This window comes from Daucus carota, chromosome 8 (assembly GCF_001625215.2).
Source record: "Daucus carota subsp. sativus chromosome 8, DH1 v3.0, whole genome shotgun sequence".
NCBI classification, from domain to species: Eukaryota; Viridiplantae; Streptophyta; class Magnoliopsida; order Apiales; family Apiaceae; genus Daucus; species Daucus carota.
In genome coordinates, this window is record NC_030388.2 from 10,599,514 (window position 1) to 10,620,857 (window position 21,344).

Consider the following 21,344-nt stretch of genomic DNA (forward strand, 5'->3'; position numbering starts at 1 on the left):
CACTCAAGAACCAAGCACATTGACATCAAATACCACTTCATAAGAGAACATGTGATGGCTGGTACTGCTGAAATGCATTTTGTTCCTAGTGAAGAACAAATTGCAGATATTTTCAAAAAGCCTCTTGATGAATTCACATTCACAAGGTTGGTAAGTAAATTAGATATGTTAAATTTCTCCTAATTTATATTGAATTTTTCTGTAATTTGGCAGCCAGAATTTAATTAATTTTGATTTATCAAAATTAAGTTAGTTATAATTCTGGATAAAATCTGTAATATTTCAACTGATGAACTAGTGAAATTGTTTCAACTGATGTTTGAAACAATACCCTCTTGTTTTGTTTTTCATTCAACTGATGACACTAGTTGAAAACACTTTCAACTGATCATCATCAGTTGAATAGGCAGTTTAAAGAGGCGCTTATTTCATCCGTTGAAAATATTATTAGATCTGAGCCGTTGAAATTTCTTTTATCTCTCTCCTGCTTTATACACACGATCGTGTGTGTAATTTTTGTAGAGTTCAATAAGAGTAATTTCTTCTCAACGGTAATTTCTCAACCAATCACAGCAATTTTCTGAGAAAGTATTTAAGTGTTTTAATTTATTTTCATTTCTTTTCACTTCACTCTTTCGAATTCACAAACTCTCTCTCTCTCTCTGTGCAAAAACAAGTTCTTATTTTCTTCAAGCTTTTTCTTGTAACTGCAATGGCGCCCATGAAGAAATACTCCTCTCCAACTGGCTTCATCTATGAGAAGAACAAGTTTGCCTCCTTTTTTGACACTAAGGCTGTGGAGGAAAAGGAGTATCATAGGATGATGGAGTTCATCAAATCCAGCCAACTGTCTCATGCCATGCTCTCAACTCCAACTATCTACCATGAAGTTGTGGAAGAGATGTAGACCTCGGCTAAATTTAATAGTGAGGATGACACTATTTCTTTTACTCTTAAAAATAATGTTCATGAAATTAACTGTGATGTTATGAATGCATGCTTTAGAATCCATGAGAATACTGTTTCCACCTTGTCTTCTGATATCCAGTTAGTTAACATGCTTTATGCCATGAATTATGTGTTACCAACTGATGCTTTAGGTAAGATTGAGAGGAGAGGTTTGAGGAGAGAATGGAGCTTTTTATGTGATGCATTTGTTAAGTCTTTTTCTGGTAAAATTAGTAACTTTAATGCTGTTACCTCTCAGATTTTGCAAATGCTTTACATGTTTTTGACTAATGAGTATTATAATTTGGGTACTTTGATGATCCATGAAATTGGGGAGAAGTTAGGTGATAAGGTGGATAGACCTAGAAATATGTACTATGTTAGATTTCTTATGATGCTGGCTAATCATATTGATGATAAGCTAGTCATCACTAACCAGGAAGCCAAGCTTCCAAGTTTTGTGCAGGAGAAGAGGGTCTTCAAGACCTCTTAAGAATGAATCTCTACCCCTCCTTGGAGATGTCTTACCTGCCAATCATGGAGCCTGGAAAAGAAAAGGAGGTACATGGCTTTCCTACTACTCTTTCTCAACCCTCACCTTCTTTGCTTTCTGCCATCAGGGCTGTTGAAGAGGCCCATCAACAGTCCACACAAGTGGCACAACCCTCTAAAACCAAATCTTCTAAACCAACCTCAGGTGCCACCCAAAAGGCATCTGTTGTAAAATCCAAGAAGAACAAACCTGAGGGGAGTGTGATTGGAGGATGTGAGGGGGAGGGAAAAGGTGAAAATCAAAGAAGCCTTAAGGATAAGGATGGAGAGGTGAGTGCTAACCAGCCTAGCCACTCTGCAGTCTCCCAAAAGACTGTAGATGTTAATATGGAAATTAGCACATCCCTAGCAGCATCCTCCCAAAAGGATGTTACTATTGAAAATAGTCCCCATCCAGGGACACAACAAAAGAGGGGGAGGGACACTACTTCTTCACCTATAAAAGCCTATGGGAGAAAGAAGCAAAAAGGTGAGAAGGTAAAGCACACTGCACACACACAGGCATCCATTCTGGATTCTATGCCTGTACCTTCTTCTCAAAGTATGCTTGATGTGACTCCAATAAATGTGGAGTCACAGCCCCCTTCTTCTTCTCAACCTATTGTACATATACATGATCTTACCATATCTACTACTCAAACACAATCCCCAACCTCTTCTGTGGATGTGGAATTAATCCACACCACACTTGTAAATTCTCCATCTTTGGATTTCTTGGAGAAGCCCCCTTCTGAGATTGATCATCATCATTTTGATGATTTGTTGGATCAATCTCATCAAAATTATTCTACTGTGACAATGTGCTCTGTGGATTTACATGCAAAATCAATCACCACAGACTCAACTGTCACAGCTTCTAAGCCTATTTCTTCATTATCTTCAACTGATCTCCTTCATAAGTTGAATAGTGTTTGTCCTTCAACTGATGTGCTTGACAGCCTTCATCAGTTGAATGCCTCCTCTACTCATGTTTCAACTGATGTCCCTCATCAGTTGACAACTGCTGTTACTTCAATTAATTTGCCTTTTTCTACAGCAGTTGATCACATGGTAGCACAAACACTATTAGGATTGAGTGATGTGAGCTCAGGAGTGGAGAGGCAGCCTTGGGTACTGGCAAAAGGAGAGGGAGCGGAGAGTCTGGCAATTTCTTCTAGCCAGGAAAAAGGAGAGGAGTTGAGTGGCCCTTTAGAAAGGGTAAGTGAGGGAGAGGTAAGAAATGCAGGTGTCAATGAAGGGTTTAGTGAACAAGAATATCAAGCAGAATACAGATCCATATTGGATAGTGTCTCACTAGACCCTGAGACTTTTACTCATGGGATGTCTTCTGTCCAAGCTTTTGCAAGGATGGATAATCAAGCAGCTGAGAGGAGTCTAAATCTAATTCACACTTCATCATCTATGCTTAGAGCAAAGGAGGCACTTACAGCCCTGCCTGCCAATGCTGGAGATGATTTTCACTATGATGACAGTGATGAAGACCTCAATGATGCTCTTGAGGAATCTCTTGGTGAAGAGCCTACAACCTCTCTTCCATCTTGGCTCTCCATTCAGTCTGCCAATGCAACTGCAGTTAGCATGGAGCTACAAAGGCAAGTCTCCTCCATTCTCCAACCTCAAGCTGGGAGCTCATCTTCTTCTCCATCCATTTCAGCTACTATTGCCAGTCAGGCTCTGGACAATCTTAAACTACACAGGTATCAATCTCTCCACTTTCAGAAGGAGGTAGAGCATCTCAACTCTCTCATCACTTCTGTCAAAACTGATCTAACCAAACAGATTGATGAGAAGACTCCTGCTGAAGTCAAGTTTGCAAAATCTGCAACTGAGGAAAAGCAAGTTCAGTTGGAAAAGCAAGTGGAGGCTCTGGAAGAAAATGTCCACATTTTAAATTCTAGGATGGAAGAGATGCTCCAACACCAAAGAGTGCAAACTAGACTTCTCCAACATCTTCTTCTGGCCTCTGGCATTTCTCTTCCCAGTCCTTCCACTACACTTGCTGCTAACAAAAAGGGGGAGAAAGAACCCTTGCCTACTCCTGCAGAGTTGGTAAGCAGAATTCCTCCTTTTTTCCATACTGAGAAAGAAAAGAAAAGACTTGAAAGACTTGCAGTTCTGGATTCTATTGAGAAGAGAGTAGCTCTATTGGGAAAGAAAACTTCTGCAACCTCACAATCTTCATCTGCAGCCACCACTGTTCCAACCTCTTTTCCCACAACAACTACAATTCTCAGGGTGATCACACCTGAAATTGTTATTCCTTCCAAGAAAGAAAAGGGTGAGCCATCAATTGTGAATGAGTTCAAGGCCATCCTATTTCCAAACAGTTGTGGTTACTCCAGGCCTGGAAAAGACTCAAGCTCAATATACTTTCCACTAGCCAGGCCTGACAAGAATGAATACAAGCTTTTGGGCCAAGAAATCAAGAGTTACAAAGATTCTACAGATTTGGCTTTAAAATCACATTTTGCCATCATCTACAGAGAAGGCCAAAAGCTATTTATTGGAACTGGCCATCCTCATTATTCATTTTCAAAAGCTGAAGAGGTGGCTAGAGAATGTGAAAGAAAGGAATTTGAATCTCAACTTTCTGTAAATCAAGAGATAGAGGTTGATGAAAGGTATTCTATTGAGCTTGAAGAGGAGTTGGCAGCTGAGCTACAAAGTGAAAATAGATTGGCTCTTGAAACTTCTCCAAAGAAAAAGAGGGTCAAGTCTAGATCAAAGATGCCTGAGGCAGCCAAGAGAAGAGAAGAAGTGCCTGAAGAATCTGTTCCTATCTCAAAGCCTTCTTCTCCAATCAAGGACACCACAGTGGTACATCTAGATGTCAACTTCCATGATGAGCCAATAATGCCAAAGGAGGAGCCAATTGACCTTGAAGATATTCCTATCCCAGCCTTTCTTGTTCAAGAAACTCCAAAGCCAAAGAAGAAAGGGAAGACTGTGGCTAAGAGAATGGCTAACCCTCCTAAACCTCCAAAAGAACCTGAAAATCCAGATGACTATCTTGTCACTGCCAATATTGAAGAAATTTCTGAGTTAGAGCTGGAGCTGGATGATCTTCAAGAAGTAAGAGGAATAGAAGCAAGGGTGTTCTCCTACAAAAGCAAGGGTGATGTCACATGGCCTCTTCACAGAGTTCTGAATTCTGAAGGATTCAGTTCTTTAACAAAGATATATGCTTCCATGAAGAGGATAGGAAGATTTACACCACCTGCAAAGCAAATAGTGTTAAAGAGAATCCTTGAAATCAGGAAAGAATGGTCCTCAGATGCTACTCTACAAAGAAGGCTGAAAATCCCCTACAATGGAAAGAAAATTCACCATGAACCAACTCCAATCATGGAGTTTAGGGACAGTCAAGGTGGTAGGAGATTTTTCAGACCTAAAGATCAACTTAAGGTTGCTAGCATGAACACTCTGAAGACTCTCCAATCCAAGCTCAACAGGCAAGACAGTGATGAAGAATGGTTCTACAGGATTTTTCAGAAACAGATTGACATTCTTGAAGAAAAACTTGAGTCCAGAAGAAGAAGATCTTCTAGGAACAAGTAACTGCTCAGTCTAGAGGGGCATAATCATCTGTAAACTTTTCTAACTCTTGTATTTAAATTCTGCATTTTATTTTATTTATGTTTTGTTATCATCAAGTGTAGAATTTATGTCTGCATCTTCTCCAGTCATAAATTGGGAGAGATTGTTAGGAATCAATAATTTTTGATGATAACATAAACATTTTGTAACATGTCTTACTTGGAATCTTTATCAAATTTCAGTTGTAATTGTTATATTTCTTATCTTTGGGAATTATCAACGGATGGGTAGAATAGGATGGCTAATTGTAAATATCCAATGCCATGTAATTTTATCTAAGTGAAGGATATTCAACTGATGAGATGTAACTATTCAACTGATGAAGACTGGATCATGTTTCAACTGATGAAAACCAAGCATTCAACTGAAGACAAAGTATTCAACTGATGATGCTAAGGAATTCAACTGATGAGACTGGAACAGCATTCAACTGATGAAGTTTGTAATTCGTTCAACTGATGAGCCTAGCACAACATTCAACTGATGAAGTCAAGAGCAGTTGAAAGTAACCAGAACTTTCAACTAATGAAGCAAAGAGCAGTTGAAAGTGACTAGAGCTTAATTCTGACAAATCACATGGATCGAAAATCACATGGATCGAATTACACTAAAATGGACATGGAAGCCTGATTAGGAAAATAAAGAAGAAGCAGAAACATTCTTATCTCGTGCAATGCAATCTGGATCAAATCAAGATGATGGTCAAAGATGAAGACATTTCAGAAAGCATGCATAAGACAAAGCTGTGCAGCATAGTTTTAGATTAGAGTGCAATTTGTATTCTAGTTAAAAGCTTTGTAAAACTTGGAGTATATAACCAAGTTAGAAGTATTAGTTGAACTTGTTCGAAACACTTGAGAGAAAATCTGAGAGTTAGAATTTGTTTAAGTGATGAACCAGCAGCTGTGCGAATTGTAATCAATCCACAGATTCTTCTATATAAAATCTCACGGGTGGATCATTCAATCCACCCGTATTTTTAATACTTGGTGTTTTCTGTTTTATTGTTTTAAAGTGTTTGTTCTTGAATTTTTTAAATTTGTAAAAGATTGTATTCAACCCCCCCTTCTACAATCTTTATTATAGTTGGTGTAAAATAACAATTGGTATCAGAGCGAGGTTCCCAACAAACAGGGAAAAAGATCAACACTGCTAGAGAAAGATGGGAAAGAAGGATGCTGGAGTGAAGATTCCTGTTCTTGACAAAGACAACTATTTTCACTGCAAAGTGAGAATGCATTTGCATTTGTTGTCCGTTGATGAAAGCTATGTGAACTGCATTGAGAAGGGACCTCATGTCCCAATGAAGGTCTGCACCAGTATGGGAGCTGATGGTGAAGAAAGGACCTCATGTCCAGATTATAAGGCTGTGACGTAGCGACTCTTGGCCATTTTACGTTATCCTTTTTATTCTCCAACTTTGTTCGTTGTCGAAAAATTGATTTTTAGATGATAAATATATGCAATGGCTTTAGAAGCATGCATCTATGTCCTATCTAGGATAGCGTTCTAGGTCGACGAGGCTTTTATGACCAGGAAGTTCATCATGTAAGTGGCCTGTCGTGGCTCAACTCCCATTGTCACAAGAAGCGGGATCATTTTTCAATCTTAGACTCCACTCCTTTGAACCCTATATATTGACATGTTAAATAGATGATGTCAACTGTGAGTTAGCATATTACATCTTCTCAAAGGTATCATAGAAGAAGATGTCTATAGAAGCTTCATTATTAACAAGAACTCTTTTGACAGATGAGTTTCCCTAATAACGGGAGTAATCATTAAAGAATCATCATGCGAGAACTTCACCCCTTCCAATTCAGAATCATCAAAGGTTAACAAAACCTCAATCTTTGCTGTCTTTGGGAGTTCACCGAGGGTGATCATCACTTCTTGAGTGTTGTGCCATAAAATCTCCCTGGGTTTATTTTATAGCCCATCATATTATTTGGGCTTTACTTGGGCTTATTGGAGTTATTTGGTGAATGGTATTGGGCTTCACCATGGCTGGGCGAACCATGGAAGGCATACAAAAGGGTATACGGACTTGCACTAGAAGCATAATGGAGGCTGCCATTAGAATGGGGTTGCACCTGAAGGCGCTTTAGGGGTTACCGCTAAGTGCATCCTGGCTTGCAGTTAGGGGATGCCGCTGGCAGGGCTTCCGCCGCCTGGGCAGAACGGCAGGTAGACTCCAAGCAGGACTCTTCTTCCTTGTTTCGAGGCGGACGAGTTGGAAGTATATTGAGAGTATATCAGCTATCATTCATCTACAAATTAAGGGATAAATACGTGTATTATGGAGATAATTACAATGAGGGGAAGATAATTCATGAATATTCGGATATATATTGAAGATGAAGGCTTCAAGTGACCTACTTGGAGTAGGATGCCGCAAGATAACTACAAGAGGATGTTGTTTTATCCTAAACTAGAGGGGATAAGAGCTTATCTCTTCAGAGTCCTAAATCGAGAACTACATGGGCTTGATCCCTATAAATAGGGTATGTAGGCACCTTGCAAAGGGACAGATTCGGATTCATTTACTCACGAGTTCTACACTCTAAAGAGAGGCACGTGTAACCTTTGTGACGTACGTTTCCGAGCAATTGTAGGACGGAATTCCATTATTCCGGCCTCATTGCTTGGTCCTTTGCAAGCTCAGCCCTTAAACACATTTGTTTTTCTTTAGTTTATGTTAACGGTAGCCCCTAATAGCTAGCCGTGATTTTCGTAGTTGTAATAAATATCCCTATAATTATGCTATACGGTTCTGGGGGTGTTGTATCAATTCCTCTCACAACACTTTTTGACGCTAGAAGGAGGGGATTACTGATCTTAGAGAGAAGAGATGTCAGAAATTCCCGAAAACACTGAAAATCCCAACACCCGGAAGGCGCTGCGCAAGATGAAAGCAACGTTTCCAGCGGGGAATTAACGCACGAGGAGATGAAGGCAAAAATGAAGAGAATGAGTAGGAGGATTGCCTCCTTGAAAATAAAGTCAGCAAGGTTGAAAAAGGCTAGCAAGGTGACTCCCACCAAGCTAGATTTTGATGGAGAAGGCGACAGGAAGAAAGGTGGCAACCCTGAGAAAGAAGCTAACCCCGAGATGAATGATGGAGAACACTCACAGGCTGCTAGTGTGTTCGATCGCCTTGGAAGGAAACTGACCAAGCAGGACTTGCGGCACAGGCTTGGCAACAAGGCCCCTAAACGGGGATGAACCTGAAGGCTTGCAACGCAGGGCTCCTCCCAGCCAAAGACAGGAGAAGCCCGTGTCTGAAGCTCGGTCAATGGATAAAAACCAAAGTCCGTCAAAAGTTATCTCCATTCATGATGATGAGGAAACCTCAGGGTCGCACAATGATGAGGAAATAAGCAAGAAGAGAGATCAACCCCTGGATGGTGACTATGAGGTTGCACTTGATGATGGGGATGATAAGTGCAAGATGAAAGAGCTGCTGGAAGCCCTAAAGAAGGTGAAAGCCGATAAGAAGTCGAAAGCCGAGCTTACCGTCAAGTCACCCTTTACTAAGAGGGTTAGGGAGTCACCCCTGCCGCGTATCTACAGGGAGGTTGGCGACCTGCGATTTAACGGAACCACGGATCCCGTGGAGTATCTTAGCCGGTTTGACACTGAGATGGAGGTCTACCAGATTCCAGATTCCTGCTAATTCTATCAGCTCTTGGAGGAAAATGTGTGAGCTGTTTGTGGGACAATTGAGGGCTTCCGTTACTTATGCCCCACCTGCCAACACTCTAGCTAATATTAAGCAAAAGGAACACGAGACATTAAGAGAGTATTTCAAACGCTTCAACTCAGAGGTACCCCGAGTTAGGCCAACATCAAAGAAAACCCTGAAGAATTTCTTGATAGCGGGGGTAAGGCTTGGAACAGACTTCTGGAAGGAGTTGCAAGGGCGGGAGCCCGAAACCCTGGCTGACTTCTTTGCTAGGGCAGAACCCCATAAAGTGATTGAGGAATCTCTAGCTAAGTTGAAGAAGGAGTCGAAGTCTGAAAGCTGTAGTAGCTGGAAAAACAAGAGAGACAGGTCTTACAGCCCAGATAGGAGGAACACCTATAAGAGAAACCCTTATATAAGGCCTGCTGGTGAGAAATCCTCGAGCCAGGACGGCAAAACCTCACCCATTATTATGAATACAACCAGCTCACAGGGCTTCGACAAGTCAAGGCTAACGATGAGGAAGACAAGAGAGGCAAGGTACCATGAATACACGCCTCTGACAGCTCCCATAGATCATATTTTCGAGGTTGGAGACAAGGCGAGACTCTTCCGGAAGCCCTTTCGAAATGGACCCCCTGAAAAGAAAGACCAGGGGAAATATTGTGCTTTCCACGACTTAAACGGGCATGACACGATAGAATGTGTGCATCTCAAGGACCACATAGAGGACCTAATCAGAACCGGGCACCTGACCGAATTTGTAGCCCAAGAGGCTAAAAAGTATAAGGAAAAGAAAGCTGAAAGGACAAGTAACCAGGAAGCCAACCGTAGCACTCGGGCTGGAAATGTCTGAATGATCATCGGGGGACCCTTCGTGGGAGGCCAGGGACGCAGTGCTATGAAGAGATATGTATGGGAAGCCCGAGGGCCGCCCTTAACCAATGTGTGCCATCTGTCTGAAAGGCCTCCCAAAATATTCAAAGGGGAGACCATGGGCATTACCTTTACTGAGGGGGATGCACGCGCGGTACACCATCCTCATAGCGATGCCCTGGTGGTAACAGCCATGATTGGGAATTTCAATGTGCACAGGCTTCTCATCGACAACGGAAGTTCTATCAATATCCTTGCCTACAACGCGTACCAAAGAATTAAAATGGCAGATAAAGACATGATGGCCTGCTACAATGAATTGTATGGTTTCACGGGGAATGCCGTCCGGATTGTTGGAAGGGTAAGGCTCCCAATCACCCTTGGAGTAGAACCCCGGGCTACCACTCAAGTCGCAGAGTTCATGATAGTAAATGAGAACATCTCATATAACGGGATCCTAGGCAGACCTATCCTAAGGGACATGCGTATCATAACCTCAATCTACCACTTATCGATGAAGTTCCCAACCCCCAACGGGGTAGGATGTGTGCGAGGATGTCAGGCTGACTCCTGAGAATGCTATAGCAGAGCTTTGAGATCCGTAGTGAAGGCCTGCGAAGAGATCCAATTAATGGACGGAGACATCCCCGAAAACTGTTACAAGCAAGTGGAGATAGAGGAGGAACCCGAAACTAAGGCTCAGGGAAAAGTTCTGATGAAATTTGTGAAAGAGACCTGCAACATGGTGATCATTGTGCAACATCCGGGGGAAGACCCATACCTTGAACCCTCACATGCCGTGCATAGAGGGCTTACCCTCACGGATGCACCTCTAGTGAAAAATATTGATACAGCTGAAACCCTGGTTGAGGGTATTGTGGAAGATGTGACTGACAGTGATTCTGAAGGGGCTAGTCGGAAGCAGCCCCAAAATAAAAAGCAAGAAAATAAGTGCGAGGCACCTTGTGACTTCAACAGTGCTATGGTAACCTATCAACTTGGAGACCACACACGGCTTCCCGTTCATGAAATCCTGGGTACGCAACCCCGAGAGGGTGGCAACAAAGAGGTTACCGTTGAGATCGACCTCGACCCAAGGATGCCGGAAACTCAGGTGAAGACTGGAGAAGCCGAGGATACCCTGTCCATCTTGGTGGATGAGTCCGACCCCTCTAAAGAACTAAAAATTGGGGAGCAATTGGGGCCGGACCTAAGGGAAACCCTGGCCGCATTCTTAAAGAATAATCTGGACGTCTTTGCTTGGAACCACTCGGATATGATCGGGATTCACCCAGAAGTCATGTGCCACCGCCTCAATATTGACCCAGACAGAAAGGGAGTCAGGCAGAAGAGAAGGCCAATTAGTGGGGAAAGGGCTACCGCTTTTCAGGAAGAGGTAGACCGACTACTGAAGGCAGGCCTAGTAAAAGAAGCTTTCTACCCTACATGGCTAGCAAACCCGGTGTTGGTGAAGAAACCCAATGGAAAGTGGAGAACATGCATAGACTTCACTGATCTGAACAAGGCTTGCCCTAAGGATAGCTTTCCGCTTCCTCGAATTGACCAATTGGTGGATTCAACTGCGGGGCACGCACTGTTAAGCTTCATGGACGCTTATTCGGGCTACAACCAAATCCCCATGTTCGAGCCAGATCAGGAACATACCTCCTTTATCACTGATAGAGGGCTTTATTGCTATATTGGGATGCCGTTCGGTTTGCTAAATGCTGGGGCTACTTATCAAAGGCTGGTCAACAAGATGTTTAAAGAACAGATTGGGAAAACGATGGAAGTATATGTGGATGACATGTTGGTCAAATCGAAGGAAGCTTATGATCACGTAACACACTTGGCAGAGATGTTTGACATACTAAGGGATTAGTAGATGAAGTTGAATCCCCAAAAATGCGTGTTCGGGGTCGAATCTGGCAAGTTCCTGGGCTTCATTGTCAATCACTGGGGAATCGAAGCTAACCCTGCGAAGATCAAGGCCTTAATTGAAATAAGGTCGCCTAGGAATGTGAAAGAGGTGCAATGCCTTACAGGCCGGGTTGCCGCCCTAAACCGGTATATCTCGAAGTCCTCAGACAAATGTAGAGAATTATTTGCAGTCATAAAAAAAGGGCAAAAATTTGAATGGACGACAGAATGCGAGGCTGCCTTCCTAAAGCTGAAGGAGCAACTTAGAAGCCCACCACTGTTGGCAAAACCAACGGAGGGTGAAGCCTTAATCCTTTACCTAGGGGTTTCCGAGTTCTCAATTAGCGCCGTCCTGATCAAGGAGGAAGAGCAAACCCAGCAGCCGGTATACTACGTGAGCAAAAGGTTACTTGATGCTGAAACCCGTTACTCGAACATGGAGAAGCTGGCATACGCACTAATTTTCGCTTCCTGTAAACTAAGGCCTTACTTCCAGGCTCACAAGATTGAAGTGCGAACATCCTTTCCTCTCAGACAAGTCTTACACAAGCCGGAAGCCTCTGGCAGAATTATGAAATGGGCGGTTGAGCTAGGCCAATTTGATATAGAGTACAAGCCAAGGATCGCCATCAAGGGGCAAGCACTAGCTGACTTCATCCTAGAGTTTCCACCCACTTTTGAAGTTGAAGGGATGGAATGTGTACCTGAACCTCAGTCTCCAATAGCCATACCCGAGAATTGTTCCCCTTGGTGGAACTTGTACGTCGATGGGGCTGTCAATGGAAATGGGGTCGGGGCTTGCATCGTCCTAGTCAGTCCGGAAGGCCATAAGCTGCAATGCTCCATTCACTTCGACTTTAAAGCCACCAACAATGACGCGGAGTATGAAGCCCTGATAGCGGGGCTGAAGCTAGCCTTGGACATGAGGGTGGAAAATATGAATGTTTATAGTGACTCAATGTTGGTAGTCTGGCACATTCGAGGAGGCTTCCAAGCTAGGGGTCCCCGTACCAATCTCTATATGCGGTATGCCCAGGAACTAATTGGGAAATTCAGAGAGATCAAGCTAGAGCAGATACCAAGGTCTGAGAACGCAGATGCAGATGCCCTGGCTAAGCTAGGTTCATAAAAGGATGCACATATGCTTGGGGTGATCCCCCTCGAAATCCAATATCAGCCTAGCATCCCTAAAATTGAAGTCCTAGATGTTGAGGTTGGAGAGTCTGACCTTTGGACAACCCCAATTCAAGAATACATAGCCAACAGAACCCTGCCTACAGATAAGGATGAGGCCAGAAAATTGAGATACAAGGTGGCCCAGTACGTGATTTATGATGGAATTCTTTACAAAAGAGGGTTCAACCGACCCCTCCTTAGGTGTGTTGCTGGGATAAGATGTGAATACATTATGCGCGAGGTGCATGAGGGAATTTGTGGGAATCACTCGGGGGGTGCCTCCCTCGCCCACAAAATTCTTCGCCAGGGCTACTACTGGCCTACCCTCCACAAGTATGCTCATGCCTTCGCCAAGGCCTGTGACAGTTGCCAGAGGTTCTCTAATACAAATAAGAACCCAGCGGTACCCCTAAAGACCTTGACAAGCCCCTGGCCGTTTGCTGTTTGGGGTATAGATCTGATTGGTGAATTACCCAAAGAAAAAGGTGGGGTAAAATATGCAGTTGTGGTTGTAGATTACTTCACTAAATGGGCTGAAGCTGAACCCCTGGCTTCCATCACTGCAAGGAATATGGTAGACTTCGTTTATCGAGCAATCGTCTATCGGTACGGGGTTCCCTACAAGCTCATATCAGACAATGGGAAGCAGTTTGATAGCAATGAGATGATAAATTTTTGTGAACACCTTGGCATAAAGAAAGGGTTTTCCGCGGTGTGCCATCCCCAGAGTAACGGTCAGACGGAGGCCGTAAACAAAATCATCAAGCACACCCTGAAAGCCAAACTAGAAGAGAAAAAGGGGTGTTGGCCAGAAGAACTTCCAATGGTGTTGTGGTCTTACAATACCACTCCAAGGTCTACCACTGGCGAAACCCCGTTCACCCTAATATACGGGTGTGAAGCCATGGTTCCCGTGGAAGTTGGAGCAGGGTCCTTTCGAAGGGATAACTATGACCCTGAGAATAATGAAGTCAACCACAGGCTCTACCTAGACCTGATTGAAGAAGTAAGGGATACGGCTTGGTTGAGACTTGCCGCATATCAACAGGGGACCCGTAAATATTTTGATAAGAAGGTGAGGGCTCGACCCCTCAAAACGGGAGACCTGGTTTTAAGAAAAATGATGCCTAACATGAGGGTTCCCGCTCATGGGGCCTTCGGTGCAAAGTGGGAAGGCCCATATATTATCAAGACAGTTCTTTGGGAAGGTACCTACCACCTTACAGACATGGACGGAAGACTCATACCACGGGCATGGAATGCCCAACACTTAAAGAGGTATTACCAGTAGCTTCACCCGGGTAGTATTTCTGTAGGCTTCGACTTTGGGGTCAAGACAATAAAGGCAGTTTATTAGTTGTAATCGCTATGCGTTTAGGAAAATTATCAGGCTACTATTTGCTTTACTTGCTAGGATGCTCGGGGGGTGGTGTCTTCACACCCCAATAATTATGTCAACTTTTTACCATGTGATTCAATAAAATTTCGCAGCTTTCCGTTACAAAAATCTTGTATATACTTGCTTCCTTACCATGATTGTTAATTGAATGCTTCATGTATGCTTTAAAGAGTATTTAGTGTTTCAATTGCATCTAGTTCTCCATCATAATTGTAATTATGCTTCATGTATGCTTTCAAGGTTTCAAGCTTGCAAGTAGCCCTTCAAGGTTTAAAACCTATCAAGGCTTTCAAAACTTTCAAGGTTTCAAGCTTGCAAGGTTTTGGGCTTACAGTAGCCCTTCAAGGTTTAAAGCCTATCAAGGCTTTCAAGGCTAAAGCTTATCAAAGCTTTCAAGGTTTCAAGCTTTTCAAGCTTACAAGGTTTTGGGCTTACAGTAGCCCTTCAAGGTTTAAAGCCTATCAAGGCTTTCAAGGCTAAAGCTTAACAAAGCTTTCAAGGTTTCAAGTTTTTCAAGCTTACAAGGTTTTGGGCTTATAGTAGCCCTTCAAGGTTTAAAGCCTATCAAGGCTTTCAAAGCTTTCAAGGTTTCAAGCTTTTCAAGCTTGCAAGGTTTTGGGCTTATAGTAGCCCTTCAAGGTTGAAAGCCTATCAAGTCTTTCAAGGCTAAAGCTTATCAAAGCTTTCAAGGTTTCAAGCTTTTCAAGCTTGCAATGTTTTGGGCTTACAGTAGCCCTTCAAGGTTTAAAGCCTATCAAGGCTTTCAAGGCTAAAGCTTATCAAAGCTTTCAAGGTTTCAAGCTTTTCAAGCTTGCAAGGTCTTTGGCTTACAGTAGCCCTTCAAGGTTTAAAGCCTATCAAGGCTTTCGAGTTTAAAGCCTATCCAGGCTCTCAAGGCTCACTTGGTGGAGTCATTGCAAGGCTTATTTGGTGGAGTTATTGCAAGGCTTACTTGGTGCAATTACTACAAGACTTACTTTGCGAAGTTGTCTCGAAGCTTATACTTGGAGATTACTCTAAAGGATTACACCTAGGGATCACTTTAAGGCTTACGCCCAAGGGTATCCCTCGAGGCTCGCACTTGGGGCTTACGTGTGAAATCCCGACGCTAATCTTGCACATGAGATCAAATTCACTTGTGTTTGGGGGGATTATCACAAGGAAAGACTAAGTACTTTTATATACTATCGAGGAATTAACACAGTTACATCAACACGCATTCTCAAAGAAGGAAACGACCCTGAAGAATGAGGTCCCAAGGGTCACAACCCCCCAGAAAGTGGACAATGTATACATTTTCAATACAAGGGTTACCCCCTGTATTCATTCTTTCTACCTGCATGGAAGGATTAGATGGCAAATATAGCAATATGGGAAGAAGTACAAACAATACACATAAAGCAGATGAAGGAAATGAAACGATTGCATAAAAGGAAATACATTGCAAGGGAAACTCCTCCCCACACCAACAGGGGGAGGCCCTTATAATGTTAAAATATCTTGCGCGGCATTCGGAGGTGCCCGCACCCTCATCCAAAAAAATATATTAAATTCGTGACGACAAGCGCCACACACAAATTCGTAGTTACAAATAAAGGTTTGATTAAAACACTAGGGACGGAGCAGTTAGGAGGCAGCTGGAGAGGAGGAGGCCTTGGGGACTTCATCGGTTACCGGAGCGTCTGGGGAGATTGCATTATGGGAGGAAGCCGCAGCTAGGGCCTCCACCAGAGCCACCACGGGAGGTTCCTGAGGGGGTGCCGTTTCAGCCTCCTGTCGGTCTTCAGCCGTAGTTTTTCCCTCAGGGGTACCCCCATGAACTTCCCGGGCGTTGGCATCTTCGACTTTTGCCTCCTCCAAGGCAAGGGCAGCATCGAGCCCCAGCTTAGCCCAGTCGTTGTCAGGGAAGAAGCGATAGGCCGATTTGACACAATCCTTCACCCCCGCGGCAACCCCGGACTCGAATACGGTGGCCTCTCGCTCATTCCTCGTTGCCTTTCCGACAGCAGCAGCCTCCTGCAGCTCTTTCATTTGGCTCTCCAGCCTTTTGACCATCTTCCCAAGGCCATCAGCTTCCTCCTCCAAGGAGCGCCTCATGGCATCCTCCTTCCTCCTCTCTTCGCGAACCTTGGCTTCCGCCTCCTTCAGCTCCTGGTTGGCCTTCCGCAGAAGATCCCTGTCCTTGACAGCGGAAGCCAGGTCCGCCTTATCCTGCTTCAAGTCCGCCCTCATCGTCTCGTTAACCCGAGCGGTATCAGCGACGTGCTCTCCTATTTTCAAGTCAAGGAACAGACTCTTAGCGTTGGCCACCACCTTGTCGCGGGTAGCCTCAGCTATCGAGAGCCTGTCCCACTCTCGAATGATGGCTTCAGGAATGTGGTCGCCCAGCATCCGCTGATAAAGCTGAGTCTTTTGAGTGGAAGAGAAAGCGGGGGAGCTGCGGGCCAGGGCCACCCTGGGCTTCTTACTCGTGCGGCCTTTAGCGGAAGACCTAGCCTCCACAACCTTGAAGGGATCCCTCTTGCGGCTTCCGGAGGAAGCCCTCTTCTGCTCCATGGAGGGGGTAGGCCGCTGAGATACAGGCTTAGCGGGGAGAGGAGTCTGGGAGCCGGAGGCCTCCCCGAACAGGTCCTCATACTATGTTGAACGCTTGACAAAGCTGGGAATGTTGGCAGCCATATCTGCAGGTGAAGACAAAGGAAAATGGTCAGAAACTATGCAATTGATAATCGAGAAACAACAGGATGCAAGCATGGCAAATGGCAGAAAAGTTATAAAGCATGCACAACATATAACAAGAAATTCGCAGGAAACATAGCATCGACAGTAAATAAGGTCAGGGTTGCAAGTTAAAGAGGAAACTTAGGCTTCCCGTCCCCTCAACACCTGCACCCCCCTCGTCAACGGGGGATGCATCAACCACCGTGGTGGAAAACTCGAGCCTCTCCAGATTCTCTGGAGTAAGCAGGCTGAAGCCATCACCTAGCTTGGTGGATAGCCCCAATACATGCTTGGCTCTCTCAAGGGACTCTCCCGCCAAAGGGGTCTGCACTGGCATGTCTACAAAAAACACAAGCATAAGGAAACTAAACGGGAAGCCTAGAGGGTTAAACCAGACAATGGACAAGGAGAAAACTGGCTTACTGGGGGAGAGATTGAAGTCCTTCCTGTAGACTGGGCAGTCATAGCAGTAGAGGAAGAGCTTCTGCCAATCCGACATTGATTGGCGGTTACCCTTAATACCCTTCCTGTGATGGGTATTTTAGGCAGTTAGGTAGAAGAACCATGGGGTCCTCCCGGTGAGCTTCAGCTAGAAGAACCAGCCCAACTCCAAGGCAGACATCCTCACCCCATGTTGGATGTCATAGAGGATGTAGAGGCAGACCGCCATTCGGTAAGAGTTGGGGGTGAGCTGCATGGGGGAGACCTCATAGAAGTCTAGAACCTCCAGCATGAAAGGATGGAGAGGAAGAGACAGGCCCAGCCTGAAGAACTGGGAGGAGAGCACGGCGTTGGGGTAGTTGGTGTCCGGCTTTAGGGTGTCGAAGCGGTGACACCTCTCCCTAGGCTTCGGGATCACCAAAGTGCAACCAGGGTTGCAGGACTGAAAGGCATATGTTCAGCCTATTTGTATTTAAAGAGGTACAACTCAACTCAGATAAGAAAGCTCAGTAAATAGCAAGTCATCGGAATCAGTACGAAGAACGTCAAATGATTTATGGAAATCATATGTCAGATAAGTTCCAGGATGCTGCTGCACACCACTGAAAGAAGTTCATTAATATGTTCAAGCCTCAGTGCACAAATAATCTTTTGTGGCACGTCCAGGAATTCAGAAGACATAAAGTTTCTATACTTTATTTCATCAGAAGATTCCATTTAATGAAGATGTACGTACAAGACGAAGACTCGACGAACTAACCAAATTCTTATTGTTTATTTGACGAAGAATATTTGATTTAACTAGATACAGATGAACCAGACAGTACATCTATGTATCAGTTATTCAAATTAAATATTTGAAGTCAAGCAGAAGTGATAGTTCGCTCGTTCGACAAATCAAGAAGAAATTATTCAAGTTTAAAGAAGACCGGAAGTTGTTCTACTGAAGATTGTGTGATTAAAAATTTTAATAGACTATTATTTCACTTCTCAAATAATTATATTAATTATGTAATTTATTTATTAAATTAATTCACTCTCGAATTAATTTAATTTATGAATTTATATGATTAAATTAATTAAGTGAATAATTTTCTATTTTAATATACTATTTTATTTCTTTATTTAATCACAAAAACCACCTCAGCAAGACAATTCTGGATTGTCTTGCCGAGTGGATTCATTTAGCTTCCAAGACAATTCTCCATTGTCTGCCTTAGCCTTGATTGAATCAGCAAGACAATCTCTAATTGTCTTGCCGATTCATTTCAATGGTGTGCAAGACAATCCTTGAGAATTGTCTTGCCGAAGGCATGTGTAAGACAGCAAGACAATCTCTTTGTCTTGTCTTGCCGAGAGACACACTTCCAGCAAGACAATCTGTTTGTCTTGTCTTGCCGAATGCTTAAAGGTGTGCAAGACAATCCTCCATTGTCTTGCCGTTTGTAGTGTTTGTCTTTCTGACAAAGGAATTGTCTTCCCTTCCCTTTTGATTGTCTTTCTGACTTGGTTGAAGCTTGGTAGACAATCTGAGATTGTCTTCCCTTGCCCCTTTTTGTCTTGCCCAAGCCTAGATTGTCTTACCCTTCTTGTAATTGTCTTTGCTAGCTTGTAATTGTCTTGTCTAGTGATTGTCTTGCATGTACAAAGCTTTGCCTATAAATATGGCTTAGTTTCTTCATTTGAAAGTGTTCATTCACTTGTATTCAAAGCATTTGTAAAGCTTTCAAGTTGTTAGTAACTTGCTTGTTCGTTATATCCACAGTTTTCTGTGCTTTGATAACCCGGTTGTTTTAATCACTAAATCTAGAATATACCCTGTCGAATTTATTCTACGAACTTTAGTGGACATTAAAACTGAACCATTTTAATTATATAACGACTTCAAACATTGTTATATTAATTAATTATAATCTGATTAACAAATCATATTCAATCAGATTCACTTCCGCGACGATTTGGTACTGATTGTATTCAACCCCCCCCCCCCCTTCTACAATCATATCTGGACCTAACAATTGGCATCAGAGCGGTTGATACCATTTTTCCGTATCAGATCCTATACACACTCTGTAACGTCCAAATATTTTTTATTCGAATTAATTTTATTCCAAAAATTAATTTTGATTAAAAATATTTTTCTTTCAAAAATCTAAATCTCTCCAAACACTATTCACTTTAAATCTCTAAAAAATGAGTACGCAAAAGATCAGTAGCATTAAAATCCCACCGTTCAGCCAGGAACACTTTGGCCTATGGAAAAGGCACATGTTCCTATTCCTCCGCACTGCGAACAGAAAATACATCGGGATTTTGGACAAAGGTGTTACTACTCCGATGAAGGTCATATTAGCACACGAAGAGGATGGTGTGTTGATACCTCATCAGGTCATTCCGAAAGAACTTTCTGAGTACACTGATGAAGAGAGTGATCAGATGAACTTAGATGATGCTCTTCAACTAATCTTGGTTGAATCTCTAAATCCAGTGATGTACAATGCTGTTGTTAATTGTACGAACGCCAAGCAAATCTGGGATACATTAGAGATTATCAATGAAGGCTCAGAGGAAGTTAGGGAAAACAAGAAAGAGATACTGATGGCTCAGTATGAACAGTTTGGTTCCCATCCCGGTGAAGGGATTTCAGAAGTATTTATCAGACTTAATAATTTGATAAATAATTTAAATCTGAATGGGAAATTCTACGACAAGAAAGAGGTCAACATGAAGTTTCTCTTAACCCTTCCTGAACATCTGGAACACAGAATCACTGCCATCAGGGAAAGCAGAGATCTGAATGAGATTTCTCTGGAAAGACTCTACGGAGTTTTGAAAACTTATGAACTGGAGCAAGTTCAGAGTAAACAGAGATATGGCTGGGGTAAAACACAGAACCATTCGAGAGCTCTAGTTGTTGAGTCACCTGTACTGGAAGAAAAGAAGAAGGATGTTGTTGTTCCTTCTAAGACTACTCAGGAATTTGTTGTACCTGAGATGGGTCAGACTGCTTCTACCAGTGGTGACGAAGAGTTCTATACAATGGAAGAGCTTGAACAGTTAGAAGATCAATCTCTATCACTGTTTGCCAAGAAGTTTGGAAACATGAGATTCCGGAAGAACCCTTCCTATAAATACAAACCTACTGTTAGTAAGTTTCAGAAGGGAGGCTATTCATCTTCTACAAGCAAAGGAGGATACAAGACTGGGATGGTCGACAGAAGCAAGTTCAAATGCTTCAATTGTGGTGAACCTGGACACTTTGCAACTGAATGCAAACAGCCCAAGGTTCAAGGAAAAAGGAAAGATTCGTATGATGAGCTGAAGCAGAAGTATGATGCACTGGTTAGAAAGCATCATGGTACTTATGGAAGTCAAAGTTTCAAAAGCAAATCTTATCTGGCAGAAGGCAAAAGCTGGGATGATACAGATAGTGATGAAGAGGAGCAGCTAGGGAATGTTGCTTTCATGGCTACTACTGGATCATCTTCACCTCCTCCTGCTGGAAGCTTTCAGGTAGATCCTACATGCCCTAAACTGTTTATGCAATTAGGACTTGAAAGAGATGATGCTATTAAAAGGATGAAAGCTGCTAATCTTAAAATTGATGCTTTAGTCTTAGAAATTCATGCTTATAAAATGAATGAGATGAAAGTATTAAAACCTAAAATAGAACAATTGACTATGGATTTAGGATTACAATGTGCTAAAGTCAAAGTTCTAGAGAAAGGTGAGATTGCTTTAAGACTTCAGCTAGACGAAGAGAAAGTGAAATGTAAAGCCTTTAAGGATGCCTCCTTAATAGTCAAAGAACTTAATGATAAACAAGAGATCAAGAGAACTGTTGGAATAGGCTTTGACTATAACAAATCTGTAGGTAAGGCTAGTAACATTACTCCTTTTAAGAAGAGCGCTGAAGAGAGAGGGATTCCTTTTGTTTTGAAAGATTCCCTTAAACCTTTGTTTAAAACCTCAGAAGCTGAACCTCTTTTAGAGACTCCTGTTGTCATTAGATATGAACTAAAACAGGAA

At 42.9% G+C, this 21,344-nt stretch overlaps 1 protein-coding gene across 1 annotated transcript; it reads left to right on the plus strand.

Annotated features, from left to right (window-relative positions):
- The first annotated feature begins 8,795 nt into the window (after positions 1-8,795).
- Positions 8,796-9,638, plus strand: LOC135148463 (uncharacterized). The gene has a single exon (XM_064083690.1). The coding sequence runs from the start codon at positions 8,796-8,798 to the stop codon at positions 9,636-9,638; it is 843 nt and encodes a 280-aa protein (XP_063939760.1).
- The last annotated feature ends 11,706 nt before the right edge of the window (positions 9,639-21,344 follow it).

Bases quoted from the DNA above. Each gene is read 5' to 3' on its own strand.
- LOC135148463 (XM_064083690.1), top strand. From the start codon at position 8,796: ATGTGTGAGCTGTTTGTGGGACAATTGAGGGCTTCCGTTACTTATGCC.